The 16,509-nt window shown below is 40.9% G+C and overlaps 1 protein-coding gene and 1 long non-coding RNA gene across 8 annotated transcripts in view; one reads left to right on the plus strand and one right to left on the minus strand.

Moving 5' to 3' along the window:
- Positions 1 to 9,560, minus strand: part of LOC111847265 (multiple C2 and transmembrane domain-containing protein 1-like) — a 106,933-nt gene extending 97,373 nt beyond the window's left edge. For all 7 annotated transcript variants that reach the window (XR_002839061.2, XM_072708892.1, XM_023818295.2 and 4 more), the window contains exon 1: positions 8,742 to 9,560. Coding sequence is in view for 6 of the 7 variants with exons in the window: in XM_072708892.1 (XP_072564993.1) it covers positions 8,742 to 9,254 (513 nt within the window). In the remaining variant the exon portion in view is untranslated. The remainder of the gene's footprint in view (positions 1 to 8,741) is intronic.
- LOC140587601 (uncharacterized) lies at positions 9,086 to 10,029 on the plus strand. Its single transcript, XR_011989239.1, has 2 exons — positions 9,086 to 9,225; positions 9,552 to 10,029. It is a non-coding gene; the product is annotated as an uncharacterized lncRNA (long non-coding RNA).
- The last annotated feature ends 6,480 nt before the right edge of the window (positions 10,030 to 16,509 follow it).

Consider the following 16,509-nt stretch of genomic DNA (forward strand, 5'->3'; position numbering starts at 1 on the left):
TCTGTAGGAACACCTTCAACATGAACTACAGATCAGACCAGGACATCATTGCCTCATTTGAACAACTAATAAGTAATACACTTAAGAAGTGTCTAGATTTCAGCATTACAGGTTACCTATTGCAAAGAATATAGGGAGATGTTCCTTTGATTAGACAATATGATCATGGTAATTATGCACATTTAATATATCCCTCCTTCATACCTTGGTCAGATATGGGGGGCACTTACTGATTTTAGTCATGCACCACTGATTATTTTCCTACCTCATAAATAGCACAAACACATTTGTTAAAAGAAATAAATTTGGATTAAAAATCCCAAAACAGAATGCAAAAGGAGCATAGTATAAAATAAACAAAAACAAAGTCAAATAATACTTAAAGGTTCTCAGAATAACAGGTGAGTCCACCACTAGAAAGATCTGCATAGTTATGATGCTGCTTCCTTCTGTCTGGCAGACTGCTAAGGAGCTGAACTGGTACAGGCGTACAACCTCCCAGAACTCTGAACGAAGAATGTTCACCTCTACAGCAGGATTTCCTGTACATCCTTCCAACAGATGGAACCACATCTGTTCATTCACATGAGTGAGGAGCCCGTCAGAGACAAAGCAATTCACTTGTTGAAATAATGTTTAAGATAAACAGCTCGCAAACAAACCAGGCTGCATGAATACACATGTACACAAGCCTTTCCATACTATCCCCACCACCCTATACTGGATACACATCTGGCAGATGGCAGGATTGATGGCTTACATGCTGCAATTGGGCCTATTCATTCATTCATTCAAAAAAAAGTAGAACAAAATAATGCATGTTTCAGGTTACAATGAAACACTTACCAATTTTATAACACTGACTAAATTTCCTAATATTGCAAAATATACAGAAGAAATACCAGCCATATTGAGGAAACAAATTCAAACTGCTGATTGGCTCATTTCAAATGAGAATCACTCAATTTCCAGTTAATCAGGCACACAGGGGCATGTAGACACAGTTATAAACAGGGTTTGTGGACACCTGTTTGCTTACGTAGATCACACAAAAACGGACCCCAGCTGAGAAAAGTGCTTCAATGAGATGAATTAATGTTTTGCAGAACTGTACGATACTGTTAATTAGTTTCCCTTATCAGAACAAGAGAAGACTGATTGTTATACCTGCCCAATACCATGTAAAATGCTTATTTTAAACAAGCACATTAAAATACGCTGAAATAAAACTTCTGCCACATTATTTTGGATCATTTTTGGTAATAATTGTGTCTGATAATGGAAATTTTGAAAATATTAAAGGGAGGCCCAAATCCCCACTGCTCCATTGCAGACTAAAAGAGAGCTGAAGCCAAGAAAGATGAATAAAGTAGGCAGACATGACAGCAACTGTGTCTGCATGTGGGTATTAAGGTCATGTGCTACTTAGCTCTGTTTCAACATCCCTGCACTTCCAAAATATACCATAGTTAAAGAATTCTGTATTACAACCCAGCAGTCCACCAGTAACCACTGAGCACCAGTAGGGGGCAATCAGCACCACATCGGCCAACAATGACCATGATTACAGCAGTAACCATGGATACATGACTGGCCACAAGGAGTGTCAAGAGGATGTGACGTGGCTGATGGCCACTAACTGACACAACAAGTGGATGTGACTGTCTTCTCCAATGCAGCCTATGCTACGGAGGAGGTCTGGGTTAGAATGCAAAGGGAGGATGATTGTCCAGTGGAGATGCCCACCTTCTGATCAACTCATCCATGCCACTGGAACCCGGCTGAAGCCCATCCCTCAGAACAGGCGACCAGAGCCCCTTCATTGTCACAACTGATATACTGTATATTTACTGTACCTATATTCCCAGAATAAATCACTTTCACCCTCGTTTCCATGGCTGTCACAGTACCATACCAGTATAGATCACTGCACTCCGCCCCAGCTGCATTCAGCTCTCTCACCTCTCTCCTCACAGGGAAATATTCAGAAATGGGATTATATGAAAGTGGGATGTCATGCCATTAATTAAATATTAGTGTTAAATGATCAGGTCTGACCTTTTTTTTTTTTTAAATTTAAAATTTTAACTTCTACAAAGAGACCTTTACAAGCATGGTATCTAAGTCCAAAGATGGTGTGTTCATTCTTAATTATTGCAACAGCTATTGCAAAGCTATAGCATATAGCCACCTACAAAGAAGAGACAGTCACATCACATGACCTGGCCACCTGACTTAAACACAGTAGAAATTGTTTTGGAGGAGTTTGACCAAAGCGCCCAGTGAGTGCTCAACATATATGTGAGAAGTCCTCTGGGACAGCTGGACAAGCATCCCAGGAGACCAGCGCATGAAAATGGCTTAGAAGAGAATATAGGGTCAGCCAGTCCCGGGAGCCATTGGGGTTAGGGGCCTTGCTCTAGGGTCCAATGGTGGGATCACTTACTGACCACAGGATTTGAACTGGCAACCTTCTGAATCCCAACCCACAGAGCTGCCCATCCCAACAAAAGAATATTTTTGCACTTTTTTGGTCAGTGCATAATCCTTATGTTATTTTTTATGTCTTTGATTATTCTAAAATGTAGAGAATAATGCAAATAAACCTTTCTATGGGTAGGTGTGTCCAAACATTTTACTGGTGCTGTGCCATAACTGTGGAGTGCATATAATACTAACATAATAACACAACTCTAGGACAAGAATTTCATTAGCACGTTATTACATTATTGGGTTCTACAAGCATACTTGCTTCAAAAAAATATACAACTATCAATATATATAGGTACAAATACATCATCCAGAGGTTTGTTGGATAAAAAGTACATCAAAAAATACCCGGAAACAAAAAACAAACAAAAAAAACATTAAAAAACTAAATTCACACCTAAGCATAAGAAAATTTTGTCAATAAACAGTTTCTTTCTAAGTATATGTCAACCTAAAATTAGCAAGCAAAATGTTTGTTAAAACCAATGCATTATGCAACAATCTTTGTGACTAAATTTCTGTTCCTGTTGCTTAACCCTATGTGGTGTAAAAAAACGAACGTTAAAACAAAGGAATTTCTTCAGTTGGTGCCTCTAACTCATTTTAACTAGCTAAAACATTTAAACATTTAACTTTTTTCTTTAATGAATTCAACAAATAAATAGCTTTACCGTTTTAACTTCAGATTCCGCAACTGAAAAAGCATGATTTTTTATCCATTTCACATGGATGAAGAAATGGTACCATGCATTAAGCATCTGAAAGTGAAAGTAGCGTTCAATAATGTTCATCTGTCAAAATGAATGACTTCTTCATCATTATTCTACTGCAGGTAAATAACATTTGTCGTAAGAAGTAATATTATACATTAGGGCTGCCACTAACAACTGTTTTTCTATCAATTAACCTACCGATTATTTTACCAATACGTTGATTAATCTAAATGATTAATTTTCCTCCATGTAAGTTCATTGTATCTTGAAAACAACAAACTGTATGTCCTTGCAGTGCTTTAGATAACAGATGCCAGCTTTTCAGCACAATACGGACGTTACATGAACCCAAAATCAATATGGAGATTAGGAGTATGACTAAAATATTAAGGAGAGGCATATTGTGATGCCCAGAAGTTAGTAATCTGTGTAAATTCAGCAAATGCTTATACTTATTAAATTGATTTAGTGGAGCACGCCACATGCAAGAGACACAAGCGATAAGCACTGAGGTTGCAGGGAAGAAAGGGAGAGACCAGCAGCCACATCTTCTTTTAAAAGAAGAGATACCAGTTGTCGGAGAGAGTGATCAGCCCCCCCCCGGCCGCTGGCCCACAGAGTATGAGACACGCGCTGTTTTACTTGCAAGGGTGCACACCGCAGTGTAGCTACAAGGGTGTGGCACCACGAGAGGGTTTATTTATACTTTAAGGTGATCAGGTTACATTGTGGGTGTGAACAACATTTCGAGTGGGATAGAATGGGATGTGGAAGTAGGAGTGGAAATAGGAACAACAGAACGTACAGCAGAGGTGGGCTCGTCTGCTGCACGTGATAGAAAATGACTTGTTAAGCACTTACACAGTTGCCATGTAAAACAAGTTATACATTCATAAGAATACACATGAGTGATAATATATACACAATTCCAACCCAACACCAGTGTAAACAAAATACAGTGGTGGTGTGGTGGTTAGACCCACTATTTGCAGTTTAAAGGCCAATTCTTTTTTTTTTTTTGATAAATACGATTTTCTTTTCTATTTCAGTTCACAGTTTTCTTTATTTGGTGTCTCTTCGGTGTCAGTTTCAGTTTACAATAATAACACTGGTCCCAACAAGCCCAATGTGTACAAACACACACTGGCACCGTCAATCAGCGTAGAATAAGCACAGATTCTAGCTGAAACATTTTCTCCCAACATCTTCAATGAGAATTCTGAGGTAGCAGGCAGACAACTTTATGGCTTTAATAATGAGCGTACTTACAGTAGCAGCTACAAGGACCAAAGATATTAAAATGCTCTTCATGCTAATGGTAATTCAATGAACATGAGACAACACGTCAGTTTTGCCTTTTCCGGCGGCCCATCATCCAGAATAATGCTTGTGCGTTTTCTCTTCAGGCGCTCATGCGTAGCCCTAATTCCTGTGGAGGCCATTGAACCTTTGCACAGTGTACAAACCATCCATTTGTTTTGTGGTAAACTACTCCCGTAATTATGCAGTGATATTGAAGGAAAACATTTGTTATAATGAAATGTTTTAGAAAAGAAAAGGGTAGTTTCATTAAAATAATTTGTAAAAAGATGTGTCGATTTAAGACATTGATGTCGATGCATTTTCAGAGCTGACGTCATCGACAACATCAGATAATCGTGGCAGCCCTATTATGCACGTAGGGACTATTCTTTAAAAAATGAGCAAAAACATTTTTCAATATATTTAAAATAAAGATTTCATTAACAGTACACATACTATACACATAAAAGAAATTAAGCTACTGAGAAACATGATCATCCATTCAAGCAGCAACCAGTAAAACAAATAAAATTTTATTCAGTCTTGCCCATTTCTCCTTTTTTTGGCATATCCCCATATACAGTAGATTCAGGGAAATTAAAATCTATAACAACGACTCCTGGAAGATATTCATAACATTTATAATGGAGAAAGGCTGATCAAATTTGATAAACTGTAATTTTCTGAGTAATATCTTTTGATTTCTCACTATCTGCAATGAAATTTCTTTTCCAATCAAACGCTTGCATTACTGACGGACTTGCATTATTCTGCAGTACTGCAGCCTTTTTTATTGGAAGGTGAGCAATCAAACTTATTTATTCGAAATGTTTATTCGTAGATCCCCCTTGTGTGCAAAATGCATTTCTAACATTGTTTTCACGAACGTTAAAAAAAAACTCTAATTGTTTTGAACACTGGTGGGCAAATCTATACTATATTGCCAAAAGTATTAGGACACCCCTCCAAATTATTGAATTCAGGTGTTCCAGTCACTTCCATAGCCACAGATGTATAAAATCAAGCACCTAGGCATGCAGACTGCGTCTACAAACATCTACGAAACAATGGGTCACTCACAGGAGCTCAGTGAATTCAAGCTTGGTACCGTGATAGGATGCCACCTGTGCAATAAGTCCATTCGTGACATTTCCTCGCTACTAAATATTTCACGTTCAACTGTCAGTGTATTATAACAAAGCAGAAGCAATTGGGAACAACAGAGCCTAGTCCACATGTTTTGCCACAACACAATGTAATTTACATTTTAAATTCAGACTAAATTGACTTCTTGTGCCATTCTATAGGGGACTTATAAGGCATACGACAATCCTTCCTCCCCAGTGGCTGTGCATTCTGCACTGGGGAACACTGGGTTTGCGTCCTTCTCTGCCCCATTAGCTATCAGTAATGAGGAGAGACCCAGAGCCTGCACTGGCTTACATTACATCAGCTGGGTCAGGCTGCTATTTTACACTACATCTTATTGCTCTGTGTTGGCTGGCAAATCGAAGAAAGAAAGAATGGCCACCAGTACAACCATTTTTAAAAATGGCATTGCTTTGTTTCAGAAAATACAGCTCTTGTAAAAAATTAAGAGACCACAGCACAATTTTTTGATTGACTAATTTCTCTATTTATGGTTGTGTGGCTGTGAATAATATATATATTTTTCACAAACTGTAACCTGGTTCTTCTCTGTTTCTCATTAATGAAGGGCTTCTTCCTTGCTTTATGGGACTTCAGTCCTACTTCTAGGAGCCTCATACAAACTCTCCTAGCAGTGCACTTCACACCTGCACTTAATGTTTCCCATTCCTTTTGAAGGTCACTTGATGTTATCCTCTGATTCAGGAGAAACTGTCAGATAAGTTAACGTTCACCTCTGACATCAGAAAGTCACTTCCGCCCTCTACCTGACTGGTTTCTCGTCGTTCCCAGTGTCTCCTGCTTCACATTATTCTTGTGTACTGCTGTCTCAAAAATTTTGAACCTGGAAGCAACCTGCTGCTCAGCATAGCCTTCTACCAGAGATTAAACTAGGATTTAAAAATGCAGATTTGTTTAAAACTATAGAATGGTCTCTTAATTTTTTCCCCGGTCGTATACATTTTGCCCAGCTCTTGTTCTCCTCTTTCTCCAAGTGCCAAATGCAGATGTATTCATGGTGACAATTTAACAGACCTTTAAATGCCCTTTTTAAAAATAAATGCTGATTATCACATTATGAACTTTCTTATAAAAAAAAAAATCACGTTTCTGTTAAAATTATTTAGCGGCCCAAGCATGCAGTGTTTAATGCCTACTGTATTTATGTTTTTTATGCATCTTGATTCAGCTTATCACCACAAAAGTATAAGAGGTATAGAAGACGAAAGACTGGATGATTCACCATGTTTTAACCATACAGGGAGGATGATGGACACACTCTACATCCAGTGCATGGTATTGACAGATGACTTTCACAGAGTTCCCAAATCTCATGCCTCTGGCGTACACTGATGCTTTCAGACTCTAACGCTCACAGAAATCCTATGGCCAATGGAAGCTTCCTAACTGTGGTGGTGTAATGGTTAGGGAAGTGTGCTTGAAATTTAAAGATTGCTGGTTTGAATCCCCAACCAGCAATGTACCACTGAGGTACTCTAAGCAAGGAACTAGTCCCCAGGTGCTGAATTAGCTGCCCTCTGCTATGTCATATGAGTGCTGTGGTCTGTCAACAATGATGACTAATTAGCATTCCACAGTCATATACAAACTGTCAACTTTAGCTATGGTAATGCACAAAATAGAGAAACAGTGTCAAAGTGTAACTAAATACCTATTTAGCAAAAGTGAAATCAGGCCGCTAAGATCTATTATTAGGATTAATAATATAGAAAGTCGGTAAGCTTCATCCAAAAATATATGGTGAAGGCCTAAACGCTTTTCTTCTTCAGTAATCTTTTATGAATAATGGATAATTGCTATCTAAAAAATAGAAAATTATGGGATAATATCCCAGATAGCACACATACAGTATGTTGAAATGACATTGATTCCATATCAGACAAAAAGGTTGAAACAACGTTGATCTTCAATCTTCCACTTTATATCAACATTGAATCAAGGTTTTACCACCATCAATTTTTCAAAATTGAAGATCTTACCAAAATTCAATTCAGTTTCAATGTTGATAATTTAACACTGACTATAATTCAACGCATTTAACTATAATTCAACGTTGAAACAATAACATGGTGCTGTCTGGGGAATGGTCTATGACATGCTTTTATAAAATCAGGGTTGCCAACTCTCACGCATCTGGCGTGACACGCTTTTTGACTCTCACGCTCGCGTAATATCTTACGGCAAATCTATATTATTCCATTACAAACCTAAAATTAGCTAGATCAAAAGCGTCGGGGTAATTTACAAACCCTACATACTGTTTCAAGGTGATGAAACTGCATACATACATGTAAAAGTGTGTGCAGATCTCATCTCAGCCAGCTGAGCTGGCAACCCTGATATAAAACATTTAATTACAATGTATTTCTCTTATTTAATGTATACTATTACCAAAAACTGTTCATAGTTTTGTATTGCATGTATTGTTGCAGAAGTGGTAGCCCGAAACTACACAAAATTCAGTTTTTTTTACTTTAAAACGTTATATAAACTCTATATACTGTATTTAGTGAGAAATGTTGATTTTAATTCTCAAAAAAATGTACAATATAAATTGGACATCCAGTGTTATCGTCCCTTGTTTAAACGACAGTGCTGTAAAGAATTAAAGTGTCAAAATACACATTTAAAGAAATCAGCAGTTAATATACGAACTACACTTTAAAATGTGTCTGCGCAGAGACAATCCGTAGACAAATCATTTATTATTCTAATATCTCTGTATAAACACCTATTACAGTACTAATTATGTAATTGAATGTTACAAGAAGAAAACCTTAAAAATGCAAGAGTCGTGTCGTAACACAGGAAAGGGTAAATATTAACCAAGCGTGTATAGGCATCATATGTGACATAACAGAAAGACATTGGCGCGTGTCCTTAATTTATCTCATCGCCTCCGCTTAATGTGTTACAAAAGGCTGTCATCTATCACACCGCGTGGACCATATGTACGATGCGTACAAAATGCACGTATACATCTACATTAAATACCCATACAGTGTATGGAAATCTGCTGGACAGTGTTTTAAAGTGTGTCGTTAAAACGTTTGATTTCCTACTCACACAATTTGTGTCGGTTTCTTGTAATTGCTCCCCTACACCATCCTGGGCGGGATCCACCATCAGGGAGTCCAAGCAAGCCGAGCCTAAAGACGAGCTCTTCTGGTGGGACGGCACCATATGAGACACGCTGAGCTTCGGGCACTCCCGTCCCGACACGCTGAGCTTCGTCCATTCCTGTTCTGACTCCGCATCTGCGGTTCGCAGCATCTGAAGCGCTTGCACTTTGTTGCTGATCGGATCATCATAAGACGATCTCTCGCAGTCGAGGGGCACCGAAACGGAGCAGCAAAGGTTTGGCTGCGAGGATGAAAACTCACGGTCCAAAGCCTTTTTCTTGTTTCTTCTGAACATCCGCAAGCCAGTTTCCTTCTTTCCGTCTGCACTGCGGCAATCAGACCCAAGTTTAGGGCTTAGAAACGGTCTTGTTTTCTCTTGGAAACTCTTCCACATGCTTTTCTGGAAGGGCGCCGCTTCTGGTTCCACGGTATGATCCCTCTTATGTTTCTCGTCCATTCTGTCCGGTTCGCGATGTTAATGATAACGTGGCCCGCTATACACACGCCATCGACCTGCTCACCCAGCAGATCGAAACGAAGGAGCTGTTTCCTTCAGTATGGATGACTTATTGTATTCTGTGACCCGGACTAAAAATGTTCACTTAATGGCAAACAGCAGGTCAGCGTTAGTCTTTATAGTCTGGAAGCTTATGTGTCAAACCGCTAAAGCTGTAGCGGAAATACGATAAGGGTGTTAAGTGAGATGAGAAACTTGACGGCGTTAAACTGTTAACTGCATGGTTTTCTGTTTCAGGAACCTACCGGCTACATGGAGAAAAAAAGTATGAAGAGGACAGGACGGCATCCAGAGTATTTGTCTTTCTGGCAGCAACTTAATTTGATGCCTTGTCAGTCTGTGTGAGCATCCTAGCTTATTCAATGAAGGTTTCGAAAGGTGAAAGCAAACAGTTACCTGATAGATTTGATAAATGTATTAATGCATTTTCTATATATAAAAAAAGTACTGAACAAAATCTACTGAAGATATTTTGAAATGTAAGCTATTTGCCCCCAATTGTAAATAAAAATTAAACCTGTTCATTTAAAATGTGGATTAAACGTCAGCCTCATATTTTTTTTAAACCTTTTTCTCAGGGTGTTTCAATTTTCCATCATTTTATATGTGCATCTTTGTGATGTACCATGTATTTTCCAAGATAGGTGCTCAAGCATCAAGACCTGCCATGAAAAGCAAAGAATTTCCAATTAAAGTGTCCTGTCTTGGGAACATGCACTCTGTCTTCTTTGGTTTTATCTCACACAAATGTACACAATGTCCATGCACTGTGTTATTATTTGCAGCACAAGAAATGTTACTACAGCACAAACTTTCTGAGTAATGAGCATAAATGAAGCCTTGGAAAAATATGACCACACAATAAATATTAAAATAAAGGAGCCTTTTCAGCAGACACAAAAAAACAAACTTGGGCTTGTACATTGGGGATTAAAGACAAAAGCTGTACCAATAAATAGTGTCTGGACCTTGGAATGAATTGCTGGGGGTGAAACAGAACAGATCACTGCATAGAGGAATAGCAAACTAATCAATATGTGAATCCTATCTCCAGAAACAACCCTAAGCTACGCCCCCTCCCCTTCAGAGAATAGTCAGCACTGACACTTAGAAGAGATTAAGAAAAGATTAATTGGAACAGAAACAGTGGGCTGGTCCTCTGGGAAATTGATACCTCAGAAGAAAGGAAGAACAGATAATAGCAATTAATAGCTTCCTTCTTTTTCAGAAACGGACTGTTTTCATGGAACACTCCTCTCAAGATGAAATATATGAATAAGGAATTTGCATCTGTTTAGCAGACACTTTTTATCCAAAATGATGTACAGTTGAGAAAGCAGGATGAGTCAGTCCATGGAGAAATTGGGAGTTAAGGGCCCAATAGTGAAGTCACTTTGCCAATCACAGGATTTGAACTGACAACATTCTGACTTTGACTTCTTCAAAGTAGGTATCCTCCCACAAATCCAGTAATATGTAATTTAGATTGACTGATGTTGTGAAATTGTCATGGGTGTGTAACTTATATTCTGCTCAAAGGAATCTCTTGCATCATGTTGCCACGATATGAGGGATAAAGGACTTGAGGGCAGGTGTGTTTGACAAACCAAAATGGGGTTTTATTGAAAGAAAATGAAACAAACAGGGATTGGAAAGAAATATGACTGCAACAAGGAGGGACACGGGCTGACAAGAAGAGTAATGTTAATCTCTGGACTAGTGACAATGAGACAAACAGGTCCTTATATACAGTACATGGACTAACATGGGGCAACAAGCATCAGGTGTGGCCCATCAGGGCCATGTGAGGGAAGAGACAGGAGGGTCAGACAAACTTGGCAGACAGGATATGACAGTACCCCACCCCCAAAGTGTGCCCTCTGGGCACGAAGAACGAACATGGGCACAGACTAAGGGGACCTAATGACAGGGGGAACACACTGGGCCAAGAACAGATGGGACAGCAGGCAGGACAGGGCATGGCAGGACCGACAGGGCACACAGGACAGACACCACAAAAGGTCAAAGGGACAGAATCACTGGAAAGGATAGGGCAGGACTAATGGCATGACAAGGGGACAGAACAGGCAGGGGTTGGGACAACAGAAGAGATCAACAGGCAAATGACCTACCAAAGGACAGATGAAACAGACCATATACAAGACATGACTGGGTGCCAGGAACAAACACTACAAATCAAGGGGGACCTGGGAGCAGAAGAAACTGAGATGAAGACAAACGGAACAGGCCATACCCTGACAGGGCAACAGAGACAGGAGTGGGAACAGAAGAGGGAGTCATTGGGGACACAGACTGGGTGAAAACAAAGGCAGGACCGTGCATTGGTACAGGGACTGAGGTGCAATGAACGAAAACAGGGGGTGTCCAGGAAGTCCTCCAGACACTGGAAATCTAGGCGACGATCCTGGGTGTGGATCCTCCAGGGCCCTTTCACTGGCAAAGCTGAGCCTGTCCAGACCACAGGTACTGAAGGCCTTGAAGGGCAAGCAGGACCAGAGGTCCTTGGAGGGCAAGTGGGACTGGAAGCCCTCAGAGGGCAGAGTGGACCGGAGGGAGCCAAGGGGTCAGTTGGACAAGAGGGCGCTGAAGGGACTGCAGGACAGGAGGGCGCTAAAGGGACTGCAGGACAGGAGGGCGCTAAGGGGACTGCAGGACAGGAGGGCGCTAAGGGGACTGCAGGACAGGAGGGCGCTAAAGGGACTGCAGGACAGGAGGGCGCTAAGGGGACTGCAGGACAGGAGGGTGCTGAAGGGACTGCAGGAAAAGAGGGTGCTAAGGGGACTGCAGGACAGGAGGGTGCTGAAGGGACTGCAGGAAAAGAGGGCGCTAAGGGGACTGCAGGACAAGAGGGCGCTAAGGGGACTGCAGGACAGGAGGGCACTAAGGGGACTGCAGGACAGGAGGGCACTAAGGGGACTGCAGGACAGGAGGGCGCTAAGGGGACTGCAGTACAGGAGGGCACTATGGGGACTGCAGGACAGGAGGGTGCTAAGGGGACTGCAGGACAGGAGGGCGCTAAAGGGACTGCAGGACAGGAGGGCGCTAAGGGGACTGCAGGACAGGAGGGCACTAAGGGGACTGCAGGACAGGAGGGCGCTAAGGGGACTGCAGGAAAGGAGGGTGCTAAGGGGACTGCAGGACAGGAGGGTGCTAAGGGGACTGCAGGACAAGAGCAGGAGGGTGCTGTGGTTTCTGTCCTCAAGGCCGCAGCACGGGCGGGCATCTTTGGGAAAACTGGAGCCTGTTTCATGACCAGGGAGTCAGGCATTGGACTGGCAGCAACCGGAGAGCCGGGTGTCAGACTGGCTCTGACCAGCAGGGGATGAGGTGGTCAGTGGTGACGAGCCAAGGGAGAACACCAAGGCATTGACAGGAGATGAGGCGGGTGTCGAGGTGACAACAGGAGATGAGGCTGGTGTCGAGGTGACAACAGGAGATGAGGCGGGTGCTGACAGGACATCAGGAAATGAAACAGACGTCAAAGGCACATCAGCAGACAAGGCTGGAGCCAACAGGACATCAGGAGATGAGGCTAGAGCCAATAGGACATCAAATGATGAGGCAAGTTGGGCAAAGCCGGTACACATGGAGGCAAGCACGGTTGAGACTGGACTAGCGACAATGAGACAAACAGGTACTTAAATACACGGACTAACGTTGGACAACAAGCATCAGGCGTGGCTCATAAGGGCCAAATGAGGGAGGAGACAGGAGGGTCAGGCAGCCATGGCAGTCAGGATGTGACACGTGTCCTGAGTGCAGGGTCAGCCCACCCTATAGGCAATGTGTAAAGGGTGTCATTTGATTGGGGGCACAAAAGACTAAGTGAAAAAATCAGAAGAAATGTCATGCATCCCATGTCATTACATATATTCACATTAGTTTTTATATTTTGCCTCGTGAAACAGACATGAGCTGTCTAATTAACAACCAGATACCCTGTGCCCCTGTGCAACTGAAATGTTTTTAATATAAATTAATTTATGAAATCTGTTTTCTGCTGGGGGTGGGGGGGGGGCTGGAGGGGGATCATGATCTCACCCACAGTAGGGCGCCAGTACACCCAGGGCATCTGAATGTCCCACCTTAAGCGTAATGTGGCCCTTGGTCATTATAAGGGGTTACAGACAGTGTATTCATTTTTCACCTAATTTATTATATGGGCTTTCCATTTTCTTCGTGTTATTCGTGTATGATTCATGTAAGATTCTTTATGTCTAGGACTATGTCATAACCTTTGACCTTTGCACTATGGCTGTTTCAGAACTTAATTGTGAATCAAACCTCTAAGAAACCAGTAACCATTTGTCCACACTCAACCAGTCAGGGCTTTGGTTAAATTGCAAGAAATAAGGTTAAGTCAGATATTGCTCTGCACATAAAGTTAAATATAAATTTAGGCATGGCTGTACTGAGGCCTAAGTCTTTTATGTGAAGTATTGTCTGAAATTAAAGCAAGCATTTTCATGGATTCAGTTATTTGATTTTTGATTAATTACATTAGTTTTTTTTTTATTTCTTGACCATACCATTGATCTCAGGAGAGAAGACTGCATCAAGTTACATGGAGGAATGTTTCGTGAAAAGCAGGATACTTTTGTTATATGAATATTTCTCTCACTGGGCTAATCCTAAAATGGATGAATAAGCAGAAATATTTTTTATGAATTGTGATGATTACATTTACATAACTTTTAGCGTAAAATAGCTCTTGTGGCAGATTAGAGGTCAGATCTTAAAATGCAAGTTGTAAGATGACCAAATCCTGGAGGCTTCAGCTACATTGATTCATTGGAATTTAAGCACCATGAAAGACAACAAGTTCCTGTTTAGATGTATTTTCCCATGTTTAAACATTACACTTTTCAAACATGTTTCAGCTGCTTATCCCAGACAAAGTGGCATAGGACCCTGGAGCATAAACCAAGCAGAATAGACCACAAGACATAGGAGATGTCAGTCCTGGGCATATATACCCTCACTATGGTAATGTAGAGATGCTGATTAACCTGACTGAAGGTCTTACAACTGCAGTAAGAAACTAAAGTATCCAGATTAAAAAAAAAGTCACACACCACAGTGAGAACATGTAAGCTCCTCATTCACACTGCAAAGGTGGGGTTCAAACCCCCAACCCTGAAGTTGGGGCTTAACAGTGCTATCCAGTGAGAATCCTTGCCACCCCCAATCAAATACAAGTATATACAGTACTGTGCAAAAGTCTTAGGCAGGCAAAGAAAATGTTTAGATTATCCTCGTGTTGGTGTAAAACTATGATACTATGCCTGTCAAAGTGTGTCAGCTTAGCCATTTCAGAACCTCTGCTAATATCACCCCAGTATTTGCAGTGACCGTCCAGTGCAGCCATGTATTTTTTGACTTGGCTACTAACACACCCCATACAGCTGGTCAATCTGTCACTGACTTTTTAAACCAATTTATTTAATTATTTAATTGAGCTGTTGGTGAAATTTAACAAAATCATGGAACGGCTGAGGTGCCCCTGAGGAGAAGTTTGGGAACTGAAGCGGTGTTCATCTAGCCATCCAACTACTGTAGATATCAGTAACTTTTTAGAAAACAGAAGAAATTATTGCTAGTTTTTATTGTGTTACTCTTAATTTGCACGTGTTCTAATGTTAAATTGTGTTTTTTGTTCTAAGCCAAAGTACACTTGCTACCAAGATAAACAGCTTTAAACATTTCTTTGGACTGCCTAAGACTTTTGCACAGTACTGTAAATACATAGATGCTGTAGTGCTTGGATCAACCGGCAGCCCTATGTGAAGACAACTGCATTTCTCTGCCACAGTTCATCCGACCACCAGAGTATTGACTGAGAACCCCTGGTCTATTATAATCAGCACATAAAATTATTAATATAAACTGATTATCACAATTACCTGTTTCAGTAAATAACAGACTGGCACTCCATCCAGAGTGCCCCTTGCCTTGTGACGTCCTGGCATAGGTTACAGGGTTACTGTCAGTGGTACTTACTGATGATTGGTGGAGGGGAGGGAAAACAGAAGCTTTATCCCTGGAGATGAAATTCCCAAAAATAGGGGCAGGGGGTCTTGACAAACGCAGAGTAACTCGTCGTTTACGGCCAGTGACTGTGGCAGCAGCGTCCTGAGTGATCTCACCAGCACATCTGAGGGGACAGCGGATGCCGGTTTAATTATCCATTATAGCAGTGCGTGGTTGGGGTGTGTCCTTTTGGCTTCGTGCTAATCAGCCATCCAAAGCACCAGTCCTGAATTACCTACAGGTGGCTGCATTGTGCATGTGGTCAGAGCAGAGAGCATAGGCAGGTCCCAGACGGGAAGTCAAGTGGGCAGAAATATATTGGGATTCTATCATCATGGCCCTGTAAACTGAGCAGGCCGTCACCAAGTCTTTTATATCCAGGTGTCAGGTTTGCAAAGACACGCCCTTGCTTGGGTATGAAATAGTAACCAGGTGACCTTGGCAAACAAATTCGGTGCCATTCACTATAGTCAAAACAAGCAAGCTGTGTATATGTAAGTATAATTGAAGTAAAAGTAATATGAATTATTTGTTTTTGCATCGATATCAGTGCTTTCTTGCTTAAATTTGATGACTGCCTTATCATATTGTGATGATTTCAGATGGTATGTGTGTATTTCGTATGTAACTATAGCATGAGAAACAAAGAATGTTACCCTGAAAATAATATCAACATATAGCAAAGCGTCTTACAGATCAGTTATTAATAATTATTGACGCTTTTTTTTACAGAAAAACCCACAGCCGACTAATACAAAAAGGATATGTCAGAAGAAATGACATTAAATAATTACCAGCCACACACTGATAAGTATGTAACATCATGTTTAGTAGGTTACAGTTTACTAGTTAATCCTAAGAATTACTGAGACATTATCAGAGAGTCCAAGCATTCCAGTGTGTCTACCAGTCTCATGAAAATGGGCAATCAGTTCTAATAAAGATTATAATGTCATGAGTATATAAACTGCATTGTTTGAGAAAAGCAGTTAATGCTCTCATATTTAGCTCATTTGTGATCACAATGAATTTTCAATTAATCAAATCCAAGTAATTCAGCTAAAAACCATTTTGTTTTACACGACATTGTGTTAATAAGTACAATACCTGCTGCAAAGTAACAAAGTAAAGTTTGTGAGACGAC

This window comes from Paramormyrops kingsleyae, chromosome 2, assembly GCF_048594095.1.
Source record: "Paramormyrops kingsleyae isolate MSU_618 chromosome 2, PKINGS_0.4, whole genome shotgun sequence".
Lineage (NCBI taxonomy): Eukaryota > Metazoa > Chordata > Actinopteri > Osteoglossiformes > Mormyridae > Paramormyrops > Paramormyrops kingsleyae.